General features: G+C 35.6%; 1 protein-coding gene across 3 annotated transcripts in view; it reads right to left on the bottom strand.

The window, feature by feature from the left end:
* The window catches only part of MAP7 (microtubule associated protein 7), a 229,801-nt gene that overhangs the window by 53,151 nt on the left and 153,242 nt on the right, over positions 1-23,408 (bottom strand). For all 3 annotated transcript variants that reach the window (XM_051997827.1, XM_051997829.1, XM_051997828.1), the window contains exons 3-6: positions 14,339-14,416; positions 6,046-6,209; positions 5,340-5,463; positions 618-728 (exon numbers count right to left, since the gene is read on the bottom strand). In XM_051997827.1, the coding sequence (XP_051853787.1) occupies positions 618-728; positions 5,340-5,463; positions 6,046-6,209; positions 14,339-14,416 (477 nt within the window). The remainder of the gene's footprint in view (positions 1-617; positions 729-5,339; positions 5,464-6,045; positions 6,210-14,338; positions 14,417-23,408) is intronic.

Here is a 23,408-nt window from a genome sequence, read left to right on the forward strand (position 1 = left end):
CTCAAAATCTGAATGAAATGTTTCTAATTGGAAGGCTGTGACTGGTTAATTTGTGAAGACATTCTGGAAATTAAGGCAAATCTCAAGGCTAAATGAATTGACATGAAAAAGCAAGAACATAGACACATGAAATGCAATAAAAAATATCTGGTTCAATGAGAAATAAATTAAAACAATGAAGTTTACCAACAGGAACCACTTGAAGTGAGGCTTGGAAATTCAAAACCAGGCATTCCCACAGTACCGAAAAAACAGCCAAATGACCACGTGGTTAGAGCCCCCAATAAATGTTCTCAGAAAAGGCCACGTGCATTTTTTGTGGATAAAGTGGGTAGTTTCTGGCGGTGTAAACTCTTTTACTAAAACTTGACAGGAAGCACCATTTTCACCGTGTACTAAATGCAATCATTCAGCCAAGTTCTAAAATGAAAAATGGTCTTCTCGGCAAGGAAAACGTTGTTCGGCGCTTAATGCTTTTTTTAGTTTGGAGTTTTTTCTTCCTATTTAAGAAATGTAGGGAAGGAAAACAACTTCAGATGCTTAGTGTAGCTGTAAATATGCAAAAGAGCCATTAGGTAATAAGACAGAACACTTTAAAATTTTCCTTTTGACTGTACCTCTATCTGGAGAATTTAGTAATGTTGCAGATGAAGAGGAGAGCCGCTTGCTAATGACTGGATCAACATGTTTCGAAAGATTCATTGTTGAAACTGACCGCCTGTCTGGATCTAAAACAAATGGAGATAATGCTAATTGACAGCCCACATGCAAGACCGAAGCTTTCTAGCTCGTAGATGAAAGGGAAAGCTAGGTCTGGATGGATTCAGCTCTATTGCTAGATCACTTAAAATAGCACAGTTTTCTCAGTGGATGTTTGATGGGTAACTTAAAGGCTGGGCAGGAAATTCTTTCTTTGGTAGGACAAACAAAGCCAGTTTTGGGGGCACCAGTTTCTGTGTCAGCGAAACCAACTGGGATATAGTAGATTAAACTAAAGGGGCCATAGCGCATAGGGATAATACAATGCGCTTCTTGCACTCTTTCTGGAAAGAGAGTTAGGATGGAGGAAAATCTCCCCTCCAGGAGGATGAAAGGCATAAGCCTCTGCTGAATTTAGAATAGCATCACTGGAAATCAGAAAGGTGACCACTATATTATGACATCTCTCCCCTCTCCCCCCCCCCAACCCCAACCTCCCTGAACCAAAAACAAGTGGGTATTACTCTCTTAGGGAAAGCAGAATAACATATTGCACAAAAGTTGGGGTGTGTATGTGGAAAGTAACTTCTAGCAACTAGATATGTAATTTCCCCAGGACATCAAAGCAAGCTAACAACAGTACTTTTGAGTGTCCAAAAGAAGAAACTCTTTCAAGGTGTGGAAGCTTTCTGCCAACAGCATCCAGTTTTTGAAATAAGACTACTAAGGACCATCACTTGTCACCATCACATACTGTTGGGAGCGGTCTTACACAGCACAGATGAACTATCTGCCCTCCTCCAAATACGCCTTCCAAGAGAGAGAAACAGTTAAATTAAGTGAAATGAGATCATATTGTTTTGATTCTCATAACTTGTGGTTTGTTGCCAAATTACTATCATGTATAACATGCACAGTCAAAAGGGGATAATACTGACAGAAATGGCAAAATTGAATCTAGCATGCTAGGAGTAGAAAAGAATCCACTCATGCTCATTGTTACATGGGTTCTATTATACTGAAGAACACATCCACTTAATAACATAATAATAAATCATAGAAAGTTAAGTATTGCCTCTCAGACAAGTGTCAGTTCTCTTCCTCAATACTGCCAATTGCAAGGGCTCCATATTATTCTTAAAAAAAATTTTCAGTAGATTAAAAAATACCTAACTTTTTTTTTTTTGCTGAGTTTTATTTTCACAAGTAATTTGAAAAATATTACATTAAAATATAAATATATAAAATACTATATTACATTGTATTACCAATTTATTATAATTAAATTACATGATTAAAATAATTTGAAAAATCCCATGGGATTTATTAATTTTTCAAGAGAACACCTTTAACATATTGGTTACTTTCTACTTGTCTAGATATCTTATTACAGGGCCATTTTTGCTTGAACAAATGAACTGTTCTGGACCATTATTTCCAAGGTTTGAAATAGTTTGGTGTAACAGATAGCAAGTTATCCAGGAAAGCCTGGGTTAAGATCTCCCTTCTAATAGATATTGGCAATGTGACCCTGAGAAAATCACTTATTCTCTCACTGCTCTAGAAAACTCTCTAATATTATAATTTATAGTTTGTTGATCAAATGAAAATTTGCTCACTAGAAATTCCCTATACAATGAAATCACAAGTTCATTTGTATTCTCATCTCTATTTTCAACAGGCTTTATGAAATAAATATTCTTTGTATAAACATAAGACATGTATTATATCTTCTGATAGTTATTTTAGTAGAGCTAAAAGCTTCTAGTTTAGATTCTCTTAGGAAAACCACTTTAACTCTCAAAAGGGGCGCTTCATTTGGATACTTTTATATTGATGAAATGTTTTTGAAATAATCTTTGAGAATCTATCTCTACCCAACTGACTTTGATCGAATCTGATGGCTTTCCAAGTTACTCTCAAAGACAAAAGAATTTGCAACCAGAAAGAAAGAATCAGAATAAAAATAAATCAAAACATCTTGGTCATGAATGGTGAGATAATGGAACATAAGGATTAGAGAATCTTTCTCTTCTTTCTCTCTCTCTCTTCTTTTATCTCAAGGAGATTTTAGAAGTGCATTAGGCAATTTCTTTCTCTAGGAGAGAAATATTTTAAAGCATATCCTGGCCAGGAACTTTCACCCATGTAGCTCTCAACATACAGCCTTCTTGCATATCATTACCATGTTAAGACACTAAATAAATGCCTTTTGAAAATTATAGAAAATAGGCCTCGCTTAAATCAAGATTTTTTTTATTGGAGTCGTCTTGGGGATTTTATGACTTGAAAATCTAATTAAACTCCAATTTTTTTCATATATTTTTTTAAAAAACAGTAGGTCTACTGTCTCTGTTCTCAAAGCCTATAGATCAATTCCCCCAATTCACTATACTGGAAAAAAAAAAAAAGTAGATTTTTTCCAGCAGTCTAAGGAAAGACTGCTAATAGATGTTTTACTTTCAATGGCAGCAATGGTTTTATTAATACTATGAATGTAGAAGAAGAAATTGAGTTTAGTTAGTTTTTCTCCTTTTATCTCTGGAAATCTATAATACTATATTTGTAAAGTACAGGAAAAAAGATCCAGATGAAAGAATATCTACAAGAACAAGAAAATCAACAATATGTTGATTTTCCTATATATCATGGAAAACTATTTCTGATTATTCTGAAAAAGAAATTATAACCCTGAGAAAATAATTCATTATTTATATTAATATGACTTAGTGGGCAGGTATTGTGATGGGGTCATGGAGAAGTTCCCTTTTCCCTCCCCTTCTCCTCCCCCCCCCCCCAAAAAAAAAAAAGCTTTTGTGTTATGATTAACAACTTTGTAAATTGAACTTATGGCTACATGTTTTTCATATTCTTTTAATAATTCATCAAGTGGTTGTTCAGGGTCACCTATACACAAGCCGCTGGGCTACAAAACTTTAAAAACAAGTAAATTTATTGCATTTATTCAAGTAAGAAAAATGGCAAAAGTGATCATAATCAAGAAGATTTAAAATAAATGGGATGCTTTGAATCTTTGAATCACTTAGTTAATAAACATTTTTAATGATTTACATAAAAAAGAATCAAATGCAGGAAATGCAGTTATTCCAAGGGATCAAAAGACCATCAGTTTATAACTGGAAAGAACCTTGGAGGTCATCTAGCCCAGAATGTTGATTTTACCATTGAGAAAATGGAGGCTGATTGGCCCAGAACTATGTTGAGAACAAGGAGTTATGCCAGAATTTTAATTCATGTCATCTGACTCCAAATCAAGTGCTTTACACCATGTGTGGAATATGTCCTGAAGGAATGTGTAATTCCAGAGACATAAGCTAGCTCTCCTAGAAAACAGGAGGAAACTTCTGTCCATAATTCTAATATTACAGAAACATAGATGGAGAGCTGGATTATCTTAAACTCTTTAAGTCCCCAAGCAATAATTATCACACTTGAGAAGAACTGTGCTATCAGTCAGATCTAGAGCTAAGCAGTAGGATTTTAAGCATGCATTAGGTCTAAGTGATGATGGCTCAGCTAGGGATGAACTGGTCTTAGATCTGTGGCACTAGCTACAGGTCAGGGAGTCAAGAGATATGATGATGGCTGTACCAGATTTTCTAGTACCACCCAAAGATGTGAAGTGGTGGTCCAGGCCTGCTAAATCGAGAAAGGTGAATGGTGTCTCAACAAAACCACCTACGGACAGAATGTAAAACAATGATGTTTCAAGATAAAATAAAAAACAAAAACAAAAACAACAACAAAAAACCAAAAACAAGATCATTTGTGTCACACAAATGGAAAAAAAAGGGAAAAAAAAAAGTATTAACACACCATGTGAAATAAAGGTATGTTCAATTTACAGTACAATGATAGTAAAGATTCACTAAAATGCTCATTATTTCTTTTTTGATCCCTGAGACTAATTTCCACACATAATGAGAATTGTGTTAAAAAATCAAGAGGGAAGATCCTACATTATTTACTGTGCTTTATTTCTAATTTTAGAAATAATTTTATTTCCTGGCCTCATCATTAGTGCTACACTATTAGTGCATATATTGTTCAGCCAGCACACAAAGACTCAAGGCACAAATAAAGTAATTTTGGTGAGAAAAGGGAAAAAAAAAATTATGTTTTGTGTCTTTACCAAAAAAATACAAATTTAATCCATCTACTATCACTGAATCACATATGGTAATTTATTTGCTTAAAGTGTTACTAAGTTCAGATCCATACCTTATTTTATAAACTGTGAATGGTGCACTGCTGCTAAAAACTTTTTGAATCCTTGAGATCAACAGTTTGACTGACACCTGAAAGACTAAACCCTATTCTGGCCTTCTACATTCATTCCATATCCCCTTTAAACATAGGAAAAAAACAAAACAAAACATCCAATTCAATAATAGGGTGAGGGGATTCAATTTTTCTTGAGTGTCTTATTCCTCTATGTTTCTCCTTACTCGGGGGAACTTAGCTCCCTTTGCAAAAATTGAGGTATAGATTCAAAAAGAGGGGGAAAAAAAGAAACATTTCCCTCTTGGCATTGCTTCCTATCTGATGAGCTCCAAGGAGCATCCTTAGTTTTTGGAAGAAAAGGAAATGATTTAGGAGCTCTTCTCTACCCTTCTTACCTGTATTGTGAATGCTGGTGCTAGTACTGCCATGGAGGGATCCCCCCCAGGACCACCTATTCGGTTTCTGTTTTGGCTTCTGGCTCCTCTCAATTGTGCGCCGGACAACAGCCTCATGACGTTCCTTAAATGTGAAAGAGGATTCGATGGTTAGTTTGACTAAGACCAACTCAGATGCAATAATAGGTACATTGACTCACAGTCAACAGACCCCAACTAAAAACATTTTAGCTCAGGATTCTTAACTTGAGGGGCCATAAATTGTGTTTATTTTTAAAATACTGTATTTTAACATAAGTGATTTCCTTGATAAACCTATGCATTTTATTTGAAGTCTTCTAAAACATTATTTTGAGAAGGGATCTGTAGGGTTGAGTGACAGAGAAATCAGTGACACAAAAGATGTTAAGAATAATTGATTTAGAGGGATGGATTCACCCTGCCTCCTTAGGAACTCCTCAGTACATCAGCACAAATAACTCTGGATTGCAAATTTAATTTCTTAGAAAATTAGGCTACATGAAGAAATTTCCTTCACAAAGCAAACATCTCATTCTCTCAAATCAAATCTGCCATATGCAAAACAGATCATCACTGTGGAAACAATTTCGCTTTGCATAGCGATATTTTCCTGAAAATGCATACATTATAATTTTGTTGCATCTGAGACCAAAAGATGTGGTAGACACTGGTCAGAGCTTCTCACCTTATCCTCTTCTAGTCTTTGTCTTCGCTTCTCTTCTACAGCAGCTCGTCGCCGCTCCTCTTTTAACCTCTGTTCTTCTAATTTCTTCTTGCGCTCTTCTAAGTGCTTTTCATAATGTTGCCGAGCTCTCTCTTCTCTTTCTAACCATACGGTTTCTCTTGCAGCTTCAGGAAAAGAGAGAGGGGAGGGGAGGATCAGATGGAGGACAACTGGAGAGGTCCAGAATTGAGAACCATGAGGGCTACTTTGTCTTTAGGGGTGCAAATTTCACAACCATGAAACCTTCTCTCTAGCACAGAGTATCATGACTGCCCCAAGCTACTGGTTGTGCCTTTCACCTCACCCACAATCAGCTTTTACCACTTACACTGCTATATAGTTGTTATTTTATTATATTAAATTATATCATATATTAATTAATACATCCAATATGATATTATATATTAATTAATATGTTTAATATATTATGTGTTAATTAAATATTTAATATATTATTATGCATTAATTAATATATTCAATATATTATTATATATTAATATATAATATGATATAACATTATATATTATTATATTAAAAATAATAATACTCAAATGCGTTAGTGTAACTTGAAATCTCATCAGTGTAGTAGTACCAGAGATCACAGCCCACCCTACCATCTTGTGTGTGTCTCTTTCTACCATGTCTTCCCGTAATAAAATAATAATCATATGCACACGGTCTAATGTTTTTATTACTCCTTTTAACTTAATAATATCATGAACTACAAAGGGTAATGGTAAGAACTAACAATAAACCTAAGTTCATTCTCATACCAGCCTCCATGCACAGACCAAGAGCTATGTGATCCTGTACAAGTCACTTAATCTCTATTTGCCTTAGTTTCCTCATCTGTAAAATGGAGATAATTGGATTTACTTCCTATGTTTGTTTTGAAGATCAAATAAGATAACTATAAATGCTTAGCACACTACACCGCACACAACAAGCACTTCATAAATGTCAGCTAATGTTATTAATACTAGTAATACACACCATGGATTTCTGCTATCCTAGAACTGCCTAAAGGTCTATAAATGGATACATGGTTGTTTTATAATGAAATTGTATGCATCCCCTGGTATCAATTCTCATATCTCTTTATTATACCCACAAAAATGCTTTTGGTGTTTATATCCATTTTAAAAAACCTATCTTGAGTTTTTAAAATGTTATATCTCCCAGATGATAAGTTATATCTGCCTCTTTGTATTCTTTGGGAAAAAAACACTTAACATATCTGAGTAGTTAAAAGGATTTGAAGGAAACTTATAAATTACTTAGGAAAAAATATATAATCAAGTTAGGAAGACAAAACATAAAAAGCTAAATATCAATATGATGAATGATAAAATAATTTCAATGAAATATTGCTCATTGAAGAGACAACTAGTTGGCACGATACATAGAGCACCAGGCTTGGAATCAGGAAGATTCATCTTCCCGAGTTCAAATCTGGCCTTAGACACTTAACAGCTGTAAGACCCTGGGCAAGTCACTTAATCCTGTCTGTCTCAGTTCCTCATCTGTCAAATGATCTAGTGAAGGAAATGGCAAGCCACTCTGGTATTTCTGCCAAGAAAACCTCAAATGGAGTCACAAAGAGTAAGAGACAACTGAAAAATGACCGAAAATCAAAACTGTTCAAGGAATAAATGAATATTCCAGTTTATGGGTAATTTAAGTTTTTGTATTTCTTTTGCCTTATCTTTGAGGGAAAAAAGTCTGGAGCTTTTTATTTGAATCTGAGGCCTCTTTTAGCAAACACACACACACACACACACATACACACACGATATTTATCAATGAGATGAACTGTTCACATTGGCTAACAACAGAAACTTCTTTGAAAAATACTAAGAATATTTCATACTAAATTCTAATATTGCCTCTTTTCATATTAAATTCAAATATCACTTCTTTTGTTTTATTTTTAATAGCTTTTTATTTACAAGTTATATGCATGGGTAATTTTACAGCATTGACAATTGCCAAACCTTTTGTTCCAATTTTTTCCCCTCCTTCTCCCCTACCCCCTCCTCTAAATGGCAGGATGACCAGTAGATGTTAAATAAAATATCATTTCTTAAGCCAGAGTTACAGCCCCCTTTTCAAAATGCTTAACATGAAAGATACTTAACATTCCCAGTTACTAAATATGGTTTTGGTCATTGAGTTTGAGGGAGAAAATTTATTCTACTGAAAAATATATGAATTGACTTCTCTCCATTAGAAAGGCAACAAGGTCATATTAAAGACCAGCCTAGGCATTCAGATATTATTCCAGTGTAGTGAAATGTGCCCAATACTGGGAAAACTGGGTTCTAGTCTGCACTCTGCTACTTCTTAGCTATGGAAAATCAGATAAGTACCATAAGTCATCACCCACATAACTAACTGGACAAGCACCAGGTGATGGAAGCCTAGTTTGACAGCAGTTCATGTGAAAAGACCTCATGGAAGTTTTAGTGGGTGGCAAGTTCAGTCTGAGTCAGTTGCATACTATGTATGGCAGCCAAAACAACAAAGGTGATCCTTGGCTGCATTTAAAAAGGAAGAGTGTTCAGAACGAGGGAGATAATAGTCCTACTGTAATCTGTTCTGCTTAGACCATATCTGGAATATCATATTAAGTTTCTAGTGTTGAATTTTACAAAAGGCATTGAGAAACTAGGGTATATGGTGATTAGGATGCTGAGGGGACTAAAATATATAACTATAAGAGGATTTGTTGAAGGAACATATTTTATCTTGAAGATAAAACTCAATAAGCATTTATTGAGCAGTGTCGTATGATTCAAATCTTATCTTAGATATTTCTCAATTATGAGATTCCAGGCAAGTCTCTACACTTCTTTGAGCATCTGTTTTCTCATCTATATAATGAAGGAGTTGGACTCAGTGGTTTCTAAAATCTCTTCCTGCTCTAAAGCAGGGAAGCAAAGTGAACCAGTCTTTGCCCAAAAGGAGCTCATATTTTACTGGAGATGGTGGGATGGGGATGGCGAGAATATAGCATTTTTACTGTTGTTCAGTTGTGCCCAACTCTTCATGACCCCATTTGGAGTTTTCTTGGCAAAGATTTTAGATAAGTTTGCTCTTTCCTTCTCTATCTCATTTTCAGATTAGGAAACTGAGACAAACAGGGATAAGTTACTTGCTCAAGGTCACATAGCTAACATATGTCTGAGGCCATATTTGAAATCAGGTCCTTTGATTCCAAAGCTGGCATTCTATCCACTGTGCCATCTATACATTACTTATTTATATACTTGTCTTATATTACCCTCTTACTATATATATGGTAAGATCCTTGAGAGCTGGAGAAGTGTAACACTTATTCATTTTTGAAAGCCCTTCCCTTTGGCACTGTTCAGACGTAGCAAGCATTTAACAAATATCTGTTAAATCCTAATGATTAAATGATCTCTGTTTATTCATCTCATTTAGGTAGATGAAGGTAAGATATATTTTCTAAAAAAGAGATTAAACCTAAAGGTTTTAAAAATTGTTTTAGCTGCAAATTTAAGCCATACGCTCCATTTCAATTATGACTCTACTAACACAAAATTTTGAGTAAGAAAGTGTTTAGGTTTTAAAGTAACATTAAATGATTTTTCATTCCTTTCTCTTCATTTCATTCAATCCAATGACATTTCTACCATTCAAGCATTGCTCTCTCTTTGTATAAAAAATCTGTAATATCATATGCGGCTCATTTATGATTTAAAGCACAAAAGGCAGATACTCCATATTTAATTGGGAGGGGGAACCTCAAAATTACATGTGAAAGTTAAGTCAATGAGCACTGTAATAACAAAGAACAGGACAGTGCCAGTACATGTTAAAATAATAGATTATATGGTATTGACTGTAGGAATTCAAATAAGGAATTTCACTGTGGGATATGGAAATTTGGGAAGATTTCGAATTGATGCTTGAAGTTGGCTTTATTACGAGTATAAAATTTGGATCTGATTTCCCAATTTTCAATGCCTTTCAGGTAAGGAACCATATAAATGACAGCATAAAGGACTGTGGGATCCTTGAGTAGACGTCCTTTGGGGCAGTGTTCATTTTGAAGAGTTATGGAAAAACAATATAAAGGTGTAAGAAAATATAGGCCAAATGGGTATACTACTCATTACCAGTGGGTAATACCCACTGCAAGTAGGTACCCAGAGCTAGTGCTTCCTAAATTCTCACTGAACTGAACTGAAGTTGACAGTTGTGTGTCCAAATAGTGATACTGAATAGATAATAATAATATTCAAATGATGATTTAATATGTAGATCAACTTTCAAGTGGTAATTGTGTGAGAGATGAGAAGTAGGAAATAGGGGCATGAATTGGCAGAGGCTCAGCCTAAGAGTTAAGAAAGGGAATAGGAAAAGGTATCAATGAAAGAGATAGTGAAGGGGTATGTGCTGAAGGGGAAGAAGAAGCAAGGAAATGATATTCCCAATTACCAGTGGAAGAGAAATTTTAATATCTTAAATTATAACAATAATATCTATGTATACATATAAATATTATAAAAATATAGTAAGACAATTGAGGAGGTTCTATCCTATATAGCACTGTTTGAGGTTTAATCTTGGAGACTATGTTGAAATTAGACATAAACCAAAAAAAGCCATCTTTTTCATTAAGGATAGTAGGACTGGTTTTGAACAACAAATTGAAGTATAAGATAAAAAGAACAGGTTATATGAGATAGATTTAAAGTAAATGCATTAAGACATACCTCATGGCTGAGCTCAGGAAAGGTTATTAATAGGATCTTTCTGTTTTCAAAGTACAAACATACCAGACTACTGAAAGCAAAACAATTAGACTTTTGTTCTATCTGTGCTTCCTTCTAATATTGCTAATCAAAAATCTCTAGCAAATAAACACTCTGATCATCAGCTTCACTGAGAATAAAAATTTATCTCATATTGCTTTCCTGGGGTTCCATAAATATCTTACTGTGCTCTAAATGAACATTAAAAAACTCCAACAATGGTTAGTATGCCCAGTGATTTATGGTTACTGAACTGATTCCAGCCCAATATGGTCACACTAAGTGGCAATCCTTCCTTGTCTGGTTCTACTGGTCTCAGTGACTACCAAGAAAACAATTTATGAATCTTCTGATGTTTTTTCTTGTCAAATTCATTGAAGGTCACCTTTAGTGGCCTCAGCTTGAATCAGAAAGGAATTTCACATGATTTCAGATATGCTGCTCTTTAAAAAATAGTTAAGGATATTGTTTTTAACCTAGGGCTTAGATTATAGGAACAGGGGAAAGGGGACGGGGGGATGAACTTAAATGAGGGGAAACATTACATCTTCATTTCACTATATGATTGGTTTCCTGTGCAATCCTATGTATTTTTATGTCTTTAAAAATATTATTCTCAGACAGGGTTCACAGGTTTCACCAGACTGCTTAATTGAATCCATGACACATGGAAAAAAAGTAAGAATTCCCACTAAAAGGGATGAAGGAGTAAAATGGAGGATAAAGGTCATAGTATATTACTGTAATTAGAATGAAGATGAGAGAAGGAAGCGATGAACTTTTTTTTTTTTTTAAATCAAATTCTTCCTTGACCATAGAGAAACCAAATAACATAAATTCTTTGGAACAATTCTGTTGTTCAAAAGTGTTTAACTTACTTTCTTAACATATACTGCTAATCAAACTGATTAGCTGACCTTTATTCAAGTCAACTTCTTTTGTAATAGTTAATCTATGCAATCCAGACAATTGAATTTCACCTTGAAATACATGGAAAACAGAAAATCTGTTTTTAAAAACTATCAACACAATGCATACAGCATATGCATTCATTATTATGAAATTTTTAAAAATCAAATTATAGCTCATTAGAATAAAATGACTAACCTCAATAATTCAATAGCTCATTTGGTTTTAAAAACAAAAAAAGTATATCCAATTATAAAGAAAATATATATGACACACTAGTTCATTACAAAGACTAACCTTGCTTCTCATGGCATAATATTATAACGTGGGGAGTGTTTTAAATTGTTGAAAGATCTGAAGAAATATAGAAGAAAATAGAAAATAAAGTTTGAATCCCAAATAGGCAGATTAAACCTCTCTCACAAGAAGCTAGGGGAAAATAGTTCTCAGATACACACAGGTTAATAACAGTACAGGAAACTCGCACACAATCAAGAACTTATTGTTTCTTCACTTTCAACAGTTCACTGAGTTCTGCACTTACAAAACTCTCAGGGGTAAGAGAAATGTCCAGTTGAGATCACAAAAGGAATGGTTTTGGAGCTTAGATTGTATGCTCCTTGATGACACAAAACAAAATGTGACGGTGTTTTGGACATTTGATAACTGGCCTGGTGCTCCATAACACTCGGTTTTGGAAATGGAGGCTTTCGTGGAAATACTGCCTTCTGAGGTTTGAGGCTATAGGTGCCATGCTCCCAGATTAAAACATTAACGAGAATTAAGACACAATACAGTGGTTTCAGGCAATGTTATAGGTCATCTTCTGGAAAGATTTTAGTGACCTAAGGTAAGCCTCAGTTTATAAGGCACCTAGACATCCTGGAACCACTTAGTCATGCTGATCAGCCCTTTTATCTTCCCAAGGTAGATAGAGTATCTTGTGTTGGAAACCTTGCATAAATGAACATTAAGGTAAGGCACTTTAATGAGGAGCTGGCATAGGATCCTTAATCACATTTTCTGGAAGACAAAAGAATAAGAGAAAAGAAAGCAAAAGTCTTTCATTTACTTTTTGTAGAAAAAGTGTCCAATGCAAAGTGAGATCTTTCTGCCCAGCTGTGTTATTCACTGGCTCAAGCTGGCAAATGATGAGTGTGTTGCAAGCTCTCACGCACATGGTCAGAGGGCAAAGCCCTCCTGGGGAGTCCATTCCACGGTCCAAATCTTTTGGCAATGGGGTAAAGATAATGTTCCTTCTAGCATTTTTTTAAGGTGTGATGTTAACCTTGAATAACAATATGGAACAACAACAAAATAAAGCATGATTTTCCCCTGAAATCCTACTGGTACAGAGCCAATGTATCTTTAAATATAGATGTTTGTCGTGTAAGTTCAACATAATGTGCTGCATTGAGATTGTCTCTGAGGGGAGAAGTGTTAGGGTTAATTATGCAAAGTAATAACTATGTGCAGCCCCATTACTTTGTGCACATTAAAGAAAAAAGGACCATTTTGCAAACTTGAAAATTATTTCCATATATTGCTGGTTAATAATAGAAATTATTTATATATAAAATATATTTATATATATGTGTGTGTGTATGTATATATATTATATACAGAGATATAAATGTTTACCTATGTGCATGTATATTATATAAACACACACACACACACACACACACATATATACAAATACAAAATTATGTATGTATCTTGCACTTCAGAGTCACACATAGCTTTGATAGACACCGTAAAAAGAAAAATAGTATATTTCTATGATATGATCTAAATCACTACTTTACATTCAGCATTTTATTAGTTCATCATTTGAGTATTATATCTGTAGAGGGCTGGAACTCAGGAGAAGTGTACTTGAAACAAGGTGTTAACTCAGTGGAATTGATGAGATAATGGTTCTCTAGTTCACATGTATACTTAGTATGGTGATGTAATGGTTCTCTAAGTTCACACATAATCAGTATGCTGTAATGATGTAATTACAATAAGGTACATAAGAAGGACTGGAAGATAGACATTCTATCTTTGACCATCCTCCTGGTGGTTCTCCTGCCTCCTGCACTAAGATCACGGCTGGTCCCAAGGTTCTCCAGAAAGCTAGCCCAAACATTACATAGATCCATGATCTTTCTCATGATATTGACTACAAAATCATGTTCGCAGTCATAGAGGCATTCAGAGTCACGGTAAATTTGATGAAATATACTTTCTCAAGATCCACTTCCTTGATAGGCCAGTTTTTGTTAAATGATATAAACTTGTCTCACAAGCTGAATTCTCCTCTTCCTAAAGGATAAAGTATAACCCACTTTGATATTGTTATTAATAATATAAGCCAATATCTATATAGCACTTCAAGATTTACAACATACTTTGACAAACATTCTCTCATGTGATCCTCACACAATGTTGAAAGTTAGATGCCACTGGCACACCCCTTTTTCAGATGAGAAAATTCAGGCTGCAAGGGGTTAAGTGACTTGCCCATAATCATAAAACAGTCCAAATTTAGTGACCAAATATTGATTCTGCGGTACCTAGCTGCTTTTCCCGTTCCTCTCTCCGTTCTCGTGCCAGCCGTTGTCGGTCATCAACTCTAAGTACAGGTGGAGGGTCTGAAAAATAGGATCAATAAAAATAAAATTAAGGTGGGAGACAATGATTTTAGTAGATATAATTTAGTTGTTTTTAAAACATTATCACTATCACAGTAAATTCCAGTATTAGTGTACTTTGGACACAACTAACACTTTTTTTTTTTTTTTTTTTTTTTTTTTTTACAAATTGTAAAGCATTTTTTAAAACAGGTTAACAGTGTCGTTGTTCAGCCATTTAAGTTCTGTCCAAGTCTTTGCAACCCTGTTCAGGGTTTTCTTGGCAAAGATACTAGAGTGGTTTATCATTTCCTTTTCCAGCTCATTTGACAGATGCGGAAACTGAGGCAAACAGATAAGTGACTTTCCCAGGTCTGAGTAAGTATCTGAGGCTGCATTTGAACTCAGATCTTCTTGTTTCCAGCCCTGGAGTTCTATCCACTGTGTCACCTAGATGCCTTGGTTAACAGCAGGAAACTAATAATAATAGTTAACATTCCTCTATGTGCCAGGCATTGTACTAAGCCCTTTGCAATTACCTCATTTGAGCCTCACAACAATCCTGGAAGGTAGGTACCTATTATTATTCCTATTTTACAGCTGAGGAAACTGAGGTACACATAACTTAAGTAATTTGCCCAGGATCAAACAGCTAGTGTATGCCTGAAGCCACATTGAACTTAGGTCTTCCTGACTCCAATACTCTTATCTACTGTGCCACGTAGTTGCCCTAACAAAATACAGTGAAATTCAATCTTAAAAGATTGAGGTGAATCATTGAAGCAATTTATATCATTTATATTATCTAAGGAGGCAGAAAAAAGAGAAAGGTAGATTTTTATCTTTCTTCAAAAGGGAGATAAATCTAAGTACAAACTGGGCAGAACCAAGGCAGAATATTATTAATTTATTATGGATCTATCAGTTATGAATATATCTTTAACTTTTTCTTGAAGCTACTAAACTGTACACTGTTAAAGCTAGAAGAGATCTTGGAGGGAGTTGAATATAACTACTTTTCAGGTGAGAAACTGGGGCCTCTATGAGGTCAAATGGGCCTACCATTTGAATATAATTTTCAGACTCTATGCCCATTGCTCTTTTCATTCTAAAGATCCGAGCATGACTGACTCATTTTTTTCCTCCAGTTTAGGTGATGAAAACTTAGAGAGAACAAGCAGGGTTGTCTGTTCTGTAACAGAAAAAAAGCCTAGAAATGACAGATTCAGCTCTCTGGGGCAGGAAGGGATCTCAAAAGTCACCAAATCCAACCATTTTATAGATTGAAAATTGAGGCCCTGGATCTTTTGACTCTAGAGCAAGTGCTCTTTTCATTGCACTACACTTCTTGTCCTATGCTTTTGGCTTGACTGTCACAGATCATTACCTCAATGACTTTGGTTAAATCTTTCCCCTGGAACCTTCATTTCCTGCTCCATCAAAAAAAGGGATTGACAAAGATGATCTGAGCTCTCATATGCCATGGTTTTCTATGATCCCATTTTTAGTTACTCTACACTCTATCTGGCATGTTATTTTCATGAAACATTTAATGAATGCATGGTATAATGGCAAGGGACAGTGAGTATCTTGTGGGAGGCTATACAAAAGCTTGGGCAGAGAATTGCGTTATTCCTCAAAGACCAAGACTATCTTTATATTCACTATGACAACATATTTATGTGGTATTTTAGAACTACACATCAATTTTGGATATATTATCTCATTTGATTTTCAAAACAAGGTTTCAAAGACTTGTCTAAGGTCCTGCAAATAGGAAGTGACAGAATTTCTGAAGGCAAATTGGAAACCTGAATTATGAAGGGAGGAACAACTAAGTGGCACAGGATAAATAGGGTATCGAACCTGAAGTCAAGACCCATCTTCATGAATTCTAATCTAGCCTCAGACACAAATCAGTTAACCCTGTTTACCTCAATTTTCTTATCTGTAAAATGAGCTGGAGAATAAAATGACAAATCGCTCCAGGATTTGCGAAGTCATGAAGAGTGTGGTATGACTAAAAACAAAGGAACAACTAAAGTTATTAAAGGAAACTATAGATATGTAGGGGTTGAGGGGAAATTTTGTTCCTTAACCTTAGAGGTCAACCTTGCCTTTCTGCAATCCATCATTGCAACGATCAGGACTGTGAGTGTAATAATTCTTTCATTTCAATAAACATTTATTTAGCACCTACTCTATACCAGGCACTGTGGCAAGTGTTGGGGATACAAAAAGAGGCAAAAGTGTTTACAATTTAATGAGGAAGATGGACAAGTATACAAATATATACAAAGTAAGCTACATATAAGATAAATAAGACTGAGAAAATAAGAATTCAATAATTGAATTGGTCAGCTAAGAGACCATTAGTAATTCTAGAGAAAGCAATTCCAGTGAAAGGCTTTGAGAATGAGGAGAAAAAGTAGGGGTACCTAAAAAAAGGAGTTTAGCTACGAAGAGCAAAAGAGATATAGGATAACAACTTGCAGGAATGGAAGGATCAGGTGAGGATTTTTTCAGGATATGGGAGCCATGGGCGATGTTTGTAGGCAATACATGAGTCTGTAAGAAAGGGAAAGATTAAAAATAAGTGAAACAGTGGGGATGACAGGAGTCATTCTGATGTGTACACTACAAGGCAAGATTCTCAGCTGAGAGAGTAGGAGGCACAGGAGGTCTGAGAAGGGATGAAAAGATTTGGAATAGCTGCTGTCTTGAGTGGGAGAATGAGTTGATAAGAGACTGAGTAGGATTGCCTAGCAGCAATGAGGACCCAGTTATTCAACATAAATTTGTAGTGGATCCAATAAGACTGGCACATGTGTAGGAGTGAAAAGCAAGGAATAGAGGAAATGAGCCAAAACTAAAGTTTGGTTGGGCATAATCAGCCATTTGATAAGGAAATTATAGATTAAAGAAAGCAGGACAGTGTAAAGTGGAATTGGTTCACCAAGGAACCAAGAAGGGGAAAAGAGGAGAAAGTAGTAAATAAATAAAGAGATGGCCTGAGAGAAAATTGAGGGGTTAAGGGACTGGAGGTCACAGCGCTGATAAAGAGTTGTAAAAAGGAAGTATGTGTGTGTGTATGGGGGGAGGGGATTGACAATTGATCATGGTTAGAAAAGAGGATTTCAGCATTCTTGAATGTGGAGGCAGTACAATTTGGGTGATACCAAGGTCGAGAATATGCTATCTTTATGTGTGGCTGAGGTAGGGTGGAGGAGTTGCTCCTTCCCTTCTTTTTTCCCTCCCTCCTTCCTTCTATCTTTCTTTCCTTGCTTCACTTGGACCACACATAATACTTTGTTTAATACTTTTCTAATGTAATATACTTAACCATAATACAGAATATTACATAATATCTGTATTAGTATCTTATCTTCCCACTAGACTTTAAGTTACACATATGTGATGTGTTCCTGGCTCCAGAGTCCAATGACCTCTCTTTCCCTATGCCAACATAGGCCAGAATAAGAATTAATTGAGATTTCCCCCCTTCCCCCCTTTGATTTCCTAATTTTTCTAACTGGGCTTTAGTCTGGTTATGTTTTCTAGAACTGCTTAGGGATGGGGATAGTAGTTCTTGCTACCACTTTTATATTCTAGCTCTGCTTCCCAATATCTTAATTGCCAAATCCAATGGCCTTTTCTCAGGCATCATTCAACTGAATGAAAATGGAGGAAGTGATACACCTCCGCTGACTAAGTTATATTAAAAATTCATATTATCCAATTTCAAATGTGCCCTCACATCATTTGGCAATTCTTTTATTCATCTCTAATTGATTCTCTATCTTGCCTTCCAGAGAAATTATTCTAATACTTTCTCTTCTCTTAAGAATCCCACAATTCCTCCTTTTAACTTGTTCTCAGTTGAGGGCTACCTCTCAATAAAGCCATTCAACAAACTCCTTCTTCCTTTCACTTCCTCTCACAACCTTTTTTTTACCTCAATAGTATTTTAATTTTCCAATTACATATATAGTTTTCAACATTCATTTTTGTAAAATTTTGAGTTCCAAATTTTTTCCCTCTCCCCCCAAAATAATAAGCAATATGATATGTTATACAGATATCATCATTTTAAAACATATTTCCATATTAGTCATTTTATGAAAGACAAATGAGGACAAAAGGAGAAAACCACAAGAAAGAAAAAGCAAACAAAAGAAGATGTGAAAATAGTATGCTTTGATCCTTATTCAGTCTCTATAGTTCTCTCTCTAGAGATGGCATTTTCCATCCCAAGTCTATTAGATTTGTCTTATATAACTGTATTGCTGAGACAACCTAAATCTATTATAATTGATCATCACATAATCTTACTGTCACTGTGTACAATGTTCTCCTGATTCTGCTCACTTCACCTCAGCATCAGTTCATTTAAGTCTTTCTAGGTCTTTCTGAAATAAGACTACTGATTTCTTAGAGAACAATAATATTCCATTACATTCATATACCATAACTTATTCAGCTATTCCCCAATTGAGGTATATCCACTTATGTAGAGGGCCTGTAACTCTGGAGAAGTATACTTGAAACAAGGATACTTACAACAAGGTGTTAACTCAGTGGAATTGATGAGATGGTGATTCTCTAGTTCACCATACTAAGTACTAAGTACAGAAAGGTGAAGAACCTCTGACCTAGAAGTAGGCAAAAAGTATAGCAAGGGTCTTCATGTACATGGAAAAAAAGATCAGTTTAAAGTGTTTGGAATGTTTAGTCTAGGGAAAGGAATTTTTATGGGAGGATATGATAGCAGTCTTTAAATACCTGAAAGCACTGTAAGAAAAAAGGAATTCGTTTTGCTCCCTTAGGGCTCAGATTTCAGAACTAAAGAACCATCATCTCCTCAATTCCACTGAGTTAACACCTTGTTGTAAGTATCCTTGTTTCAAGTATACTTCTCCAGAATTCCGGTCCTCTACGCACTTAATTTCCAATCCCTAGCCATTATAGAAAGAGTTGTTACATTTTGGCATATGTGGATTTTTTCCTCTCTTTTATGATCTCTTTGGGTTATAGATAGTTGGATCAAAGGATTTTATTCCTTTTATACCACTTTGGGCATAGTTTCAAATTGTTCTCCAGAATGGTTGGATCAGTGCACAATTCCACCAACAATGAATTCATCTCACATATTTTTGACACCATCTCCCACTCTCCTTCTTTCCTCTACTCTCTGACAATGAGATGACCCTTCTTTTTTTTTTTTTGACATGTGTCATTATCCCCTTTATTGCTAGTCTTCTCATTCTCATCAGAATGTCTTGTAAATTTTTTTTAAAAAGTTTTTTTTTCTATTTTATTTTATTTAATAATAACTTTATATTGACAGAACCCATGCCAGGGTAATTTTTTTTTTTTTTACAACATTATCCCTTGCACTCGCTTCTGTTCCGATTTTTCCCCTCCCTCCCTCCACCCCCTCCCCTAGATGGCAAGCAGTCCTATATATGTTAGATATGTCGCAGTATATCCTAGATACAATATATGTTTGCAGAACCGAACAGTTCTCTTGTTGCACAGGGAGAATTGGACTCAGAAGGTAAAAATAACCCGGGAAGAACAACAAAAATGCAAATAGTTCACATTTGTTTCCCAATGTTTTTTCTTTGGGTGTAGCTGCTTCTGTCCATCATTTATCAATTGAAATTCAGTTAGGTCTCTTTGTCAAAGAAATCCACTTTCATCAGAACACATCCTCGTATAATATCGTTGTTGAAGTGTATAATGATCTCCTGGTTCTGCTCATTTCACTCAGCATCAGTTCATGTAAGTCTCGCCAGTCCTCTCTGTATTCATCCCGCTGGTCATTTCTTACAGAACAACAATATTCCATAACATTCATATACCACAATTTACCCAGCCATTCTCCAATTGATGGGCATCCATTCAATTTCCAGTTTCTAGCCACTACAAACAGGGCTGCCACAAACATTTTGGCACATACAGGTCCCTTTCCCTTCTTTAGTATCTCTTTGGGTTATAAGCCCAGTAGTAGCACTGCTGGATCAAAGGGTATGCACAGTTTGATAACTTTTTGGGCATAGTTCCAGATTGCTTTCCAGAATGGTTGGATTCGTTCACAACTCCACCAACAATGCATCATGTCCCAGTTTTCCCGCATCCCCTCCAACATTCGAGATGACCCTTTTTAATGAGCCCATCTTCCAAGATCTCCAGCAAATAGTAACCTCAATCATCTCTTCCCCTAATCTTTAATCTTTTTTCATCTGCTGGTTCCTTCTCTTCTACATTCAAACACCACCAAATCTCTTCCACATTTAAATAAGCTTTGCTAAATTTCTTTCTTAAGCTATCATCTACACTTTTTCTCTCTTAGTGGGAAAAACCAAGCCCAAAGCTCTATAAATGCCTTTCTATATTCACTCACTCTATTTTGTTTCCTTTTACTCACTACTCACCTCTTTCCAGTAGGAATTCATTCTGATCTTATCTCTCAACTGAAACTTCTCTAGATAAAGTTATCACCAATGTCTTAAGTGTCAGATCTAATGCTTTCATCTCAGTTTTCATTCTTCCTTGACATGTGCAACTTAACATCACCACCTATACTCTCTGAATGCATTCTCTTATACTGAAGTTTTCAAACACTGTTTTCTCTTAGTTCTTCATTGCTGGTTTCTTTCCAGTCTTCTTTATTAGTTCCCCATCCATTTTATACATCTAACATTGGATTTCCTTAAAGTTCTTGAGCTCTCTTTTTTCTTTCTAAATTCTCTCTCTTGAGCCCTAAGTTATATTATAAATTCACACCATCCAACTTCAAATGGGGCTTCGCATCATTGGCAATCTTTTTACTTATCTCTAATTGATTCTCTAGTTTACCCTCTTCTTACCCCGTACCCTTATCCTCTATCTTAAACTTCTTCAAAGAAACTTCTCTTTTCTTCTCAAAGTTCCAACAATTCCTCTGTCTCACCTGCTCTCATTTGAGGACCTTGCTTCAATGAGGCTATTCAACACAAAATCCTTCTCTTTCATTTCACAACTTTTTGATACCATCTCCTCTCCTCTCCTCCTTTTCTCTAGTCTGTGACAAAGTGACTTTTCTTGATTGTCTTGAGCTCTCTTTTTTTCCTTCTTTCTAAATTCTCGCTCTTGATGATCTTATCAGTTCCCATAGGTTTAATTGTCCTTTTTATGCAGAGGACTCAGAGATCTATATATCCAGCTCCAGGTTCTGTACTAGGCTTCAATTCCCTATCAACAATTATCTATTGTATATTTTATTTTTACTTTACTTTTAAATAATATTGTATTTATTCCAATTACACATTAAAAACAATTTTTTAACATTCATTTAAAAAAATTTTGAGTTTCAAATTCTTTTCCTCACTCCTTATCCTCCATGAAATAGTAAGCTATTTGATATATGTAATGCATGTACAATCAAGCAAAACATATTTCTATATGAGTCATCCAATTGTACATTTTAAACTAGAAGTATGAAATATCTCACATTCAAAATGTCCAAAATAGAACTCATTATGTTTTCCCTCCAACCAACTCTTCTTCTAAACTTCCATATATCTGTCCTGGGTATCACAATTTTCTGGGGCAGATAGATGGCTCAATGGATAAAGTGCAGGCAAACCTGAATTCAAGTCTGATCTCACACATTTACTAGCTGTGTGACTCAAGGAAAGTTATTTCACCTTGTTTGCCTCAGTTTTCTCATCTGTAAAATGAGCCAGACGAGGAAATGACAAAATTTGCCAAGAAAACTTCACATAGGTTCATGAAGAGTCAGAGATGACTGAACAACCACCACAATCTTCCCTGCATTTGCAAAGTCAGTGTTATTCCTGATTTCTTACTTTCTTCTATCCCACATATCCAATCAGTTGGTAAATCTTGCCCTTTCTACATCATATACATCTCTTGCATTTAACTCTTTTATTCATGTGGCCATCACCTTAGTTGATGACCTCATCATCTTATGACTAGCTTATTGCAATGGCTCCTTAATTGGTATCCCTCTTAATTTACCTGATCATCATACGTGTCCCAACTTACTATGTGTATGTGCCATAGTTGTCATGGGCCCTCTACTCTCCCTCTCTCTGTGCATACCCCTCAACAATTTTAGTGGATTTAGGGATCATCTTTAGGTAGAAAACTCTAAAATCAGCATGTAGATGAGGGATGGATATGTAGATTATAGCTGCGTGGCATTTACATATGAATGTCCAATCAGCATTTCAAGCACAATATGTCCAAAAGGGAACCCATTAAAGACTTCTCCATTTCTGCCATGGGTAACACCATTCTTCTAGTTACCCCTTTTTGAAATCTGAGAATCATTCTTGACTCTTCAATCATTCACTCTAGCCGCCCTCCTCTCATCCATGGAGGTGCTGTTGATGTCAGTTCTCTCATATCCACCCAAATCTGGGGCCTCAACACTTCTCACACACACTATCTCAATAGCTCCTACCTTTGTCTTCTTGTACCCAGTCTCTCCCCTCTCCAATCTATCCTGTACACAAATTGATCATTCACGAGCACAGATTTAATCATGTCACTTCTGAAGAAGCTCCAAGAACTCTCCATTGTTCCTCAGATAAAATAGGCACTTCTCTGGAATTCAGGATTCTTGACAGTGGGATGCTAGATCTTCCCAGGTTTCTTGTGTATTATACACTCTATTTTCATACTTTACACACTTTATTTTCCAGCTAACTTCCAGTTTGATTGCTATTCCCCACGAATGGTTCTTTTACTTTACAAATAAAGAAAGCGAGATCCAGGACGGTTTAAAACAAACCTAGTTGGGGGTGAGGTGGGGTGGAGGGGGGCAGCTAGGTGACGCAGGGGATAGAGCATCAGCCCTGAAGTCAGGAGGACCTGAGTTCAAATCTGGTCTCAAACACTTAATATGTCCTGGCTGTGTGACCCTGGGCAAGTCACTTAATCCCAATTGCCTCAGCAATAAGGAAAAAAAACAAAAACAAAAACAAAGCTAGTTGGGTATTAT

This window comes from Antechinus flavipes, chromosome 4 (assembly GCF_016432865.1).
Source record: "Antechinus flavipes isolate AdamAnt ecotype Samford, QLD, Australia chromosome 4, AdamAnt_v2, whole genome shotgun sequence".
Lineage (NCBI taxonomy): Eukaryota > Metazoa > Chordata > Mammalia > Dasyuromorphia > Dasyuridae > Antechinus > Antechinus flavipes.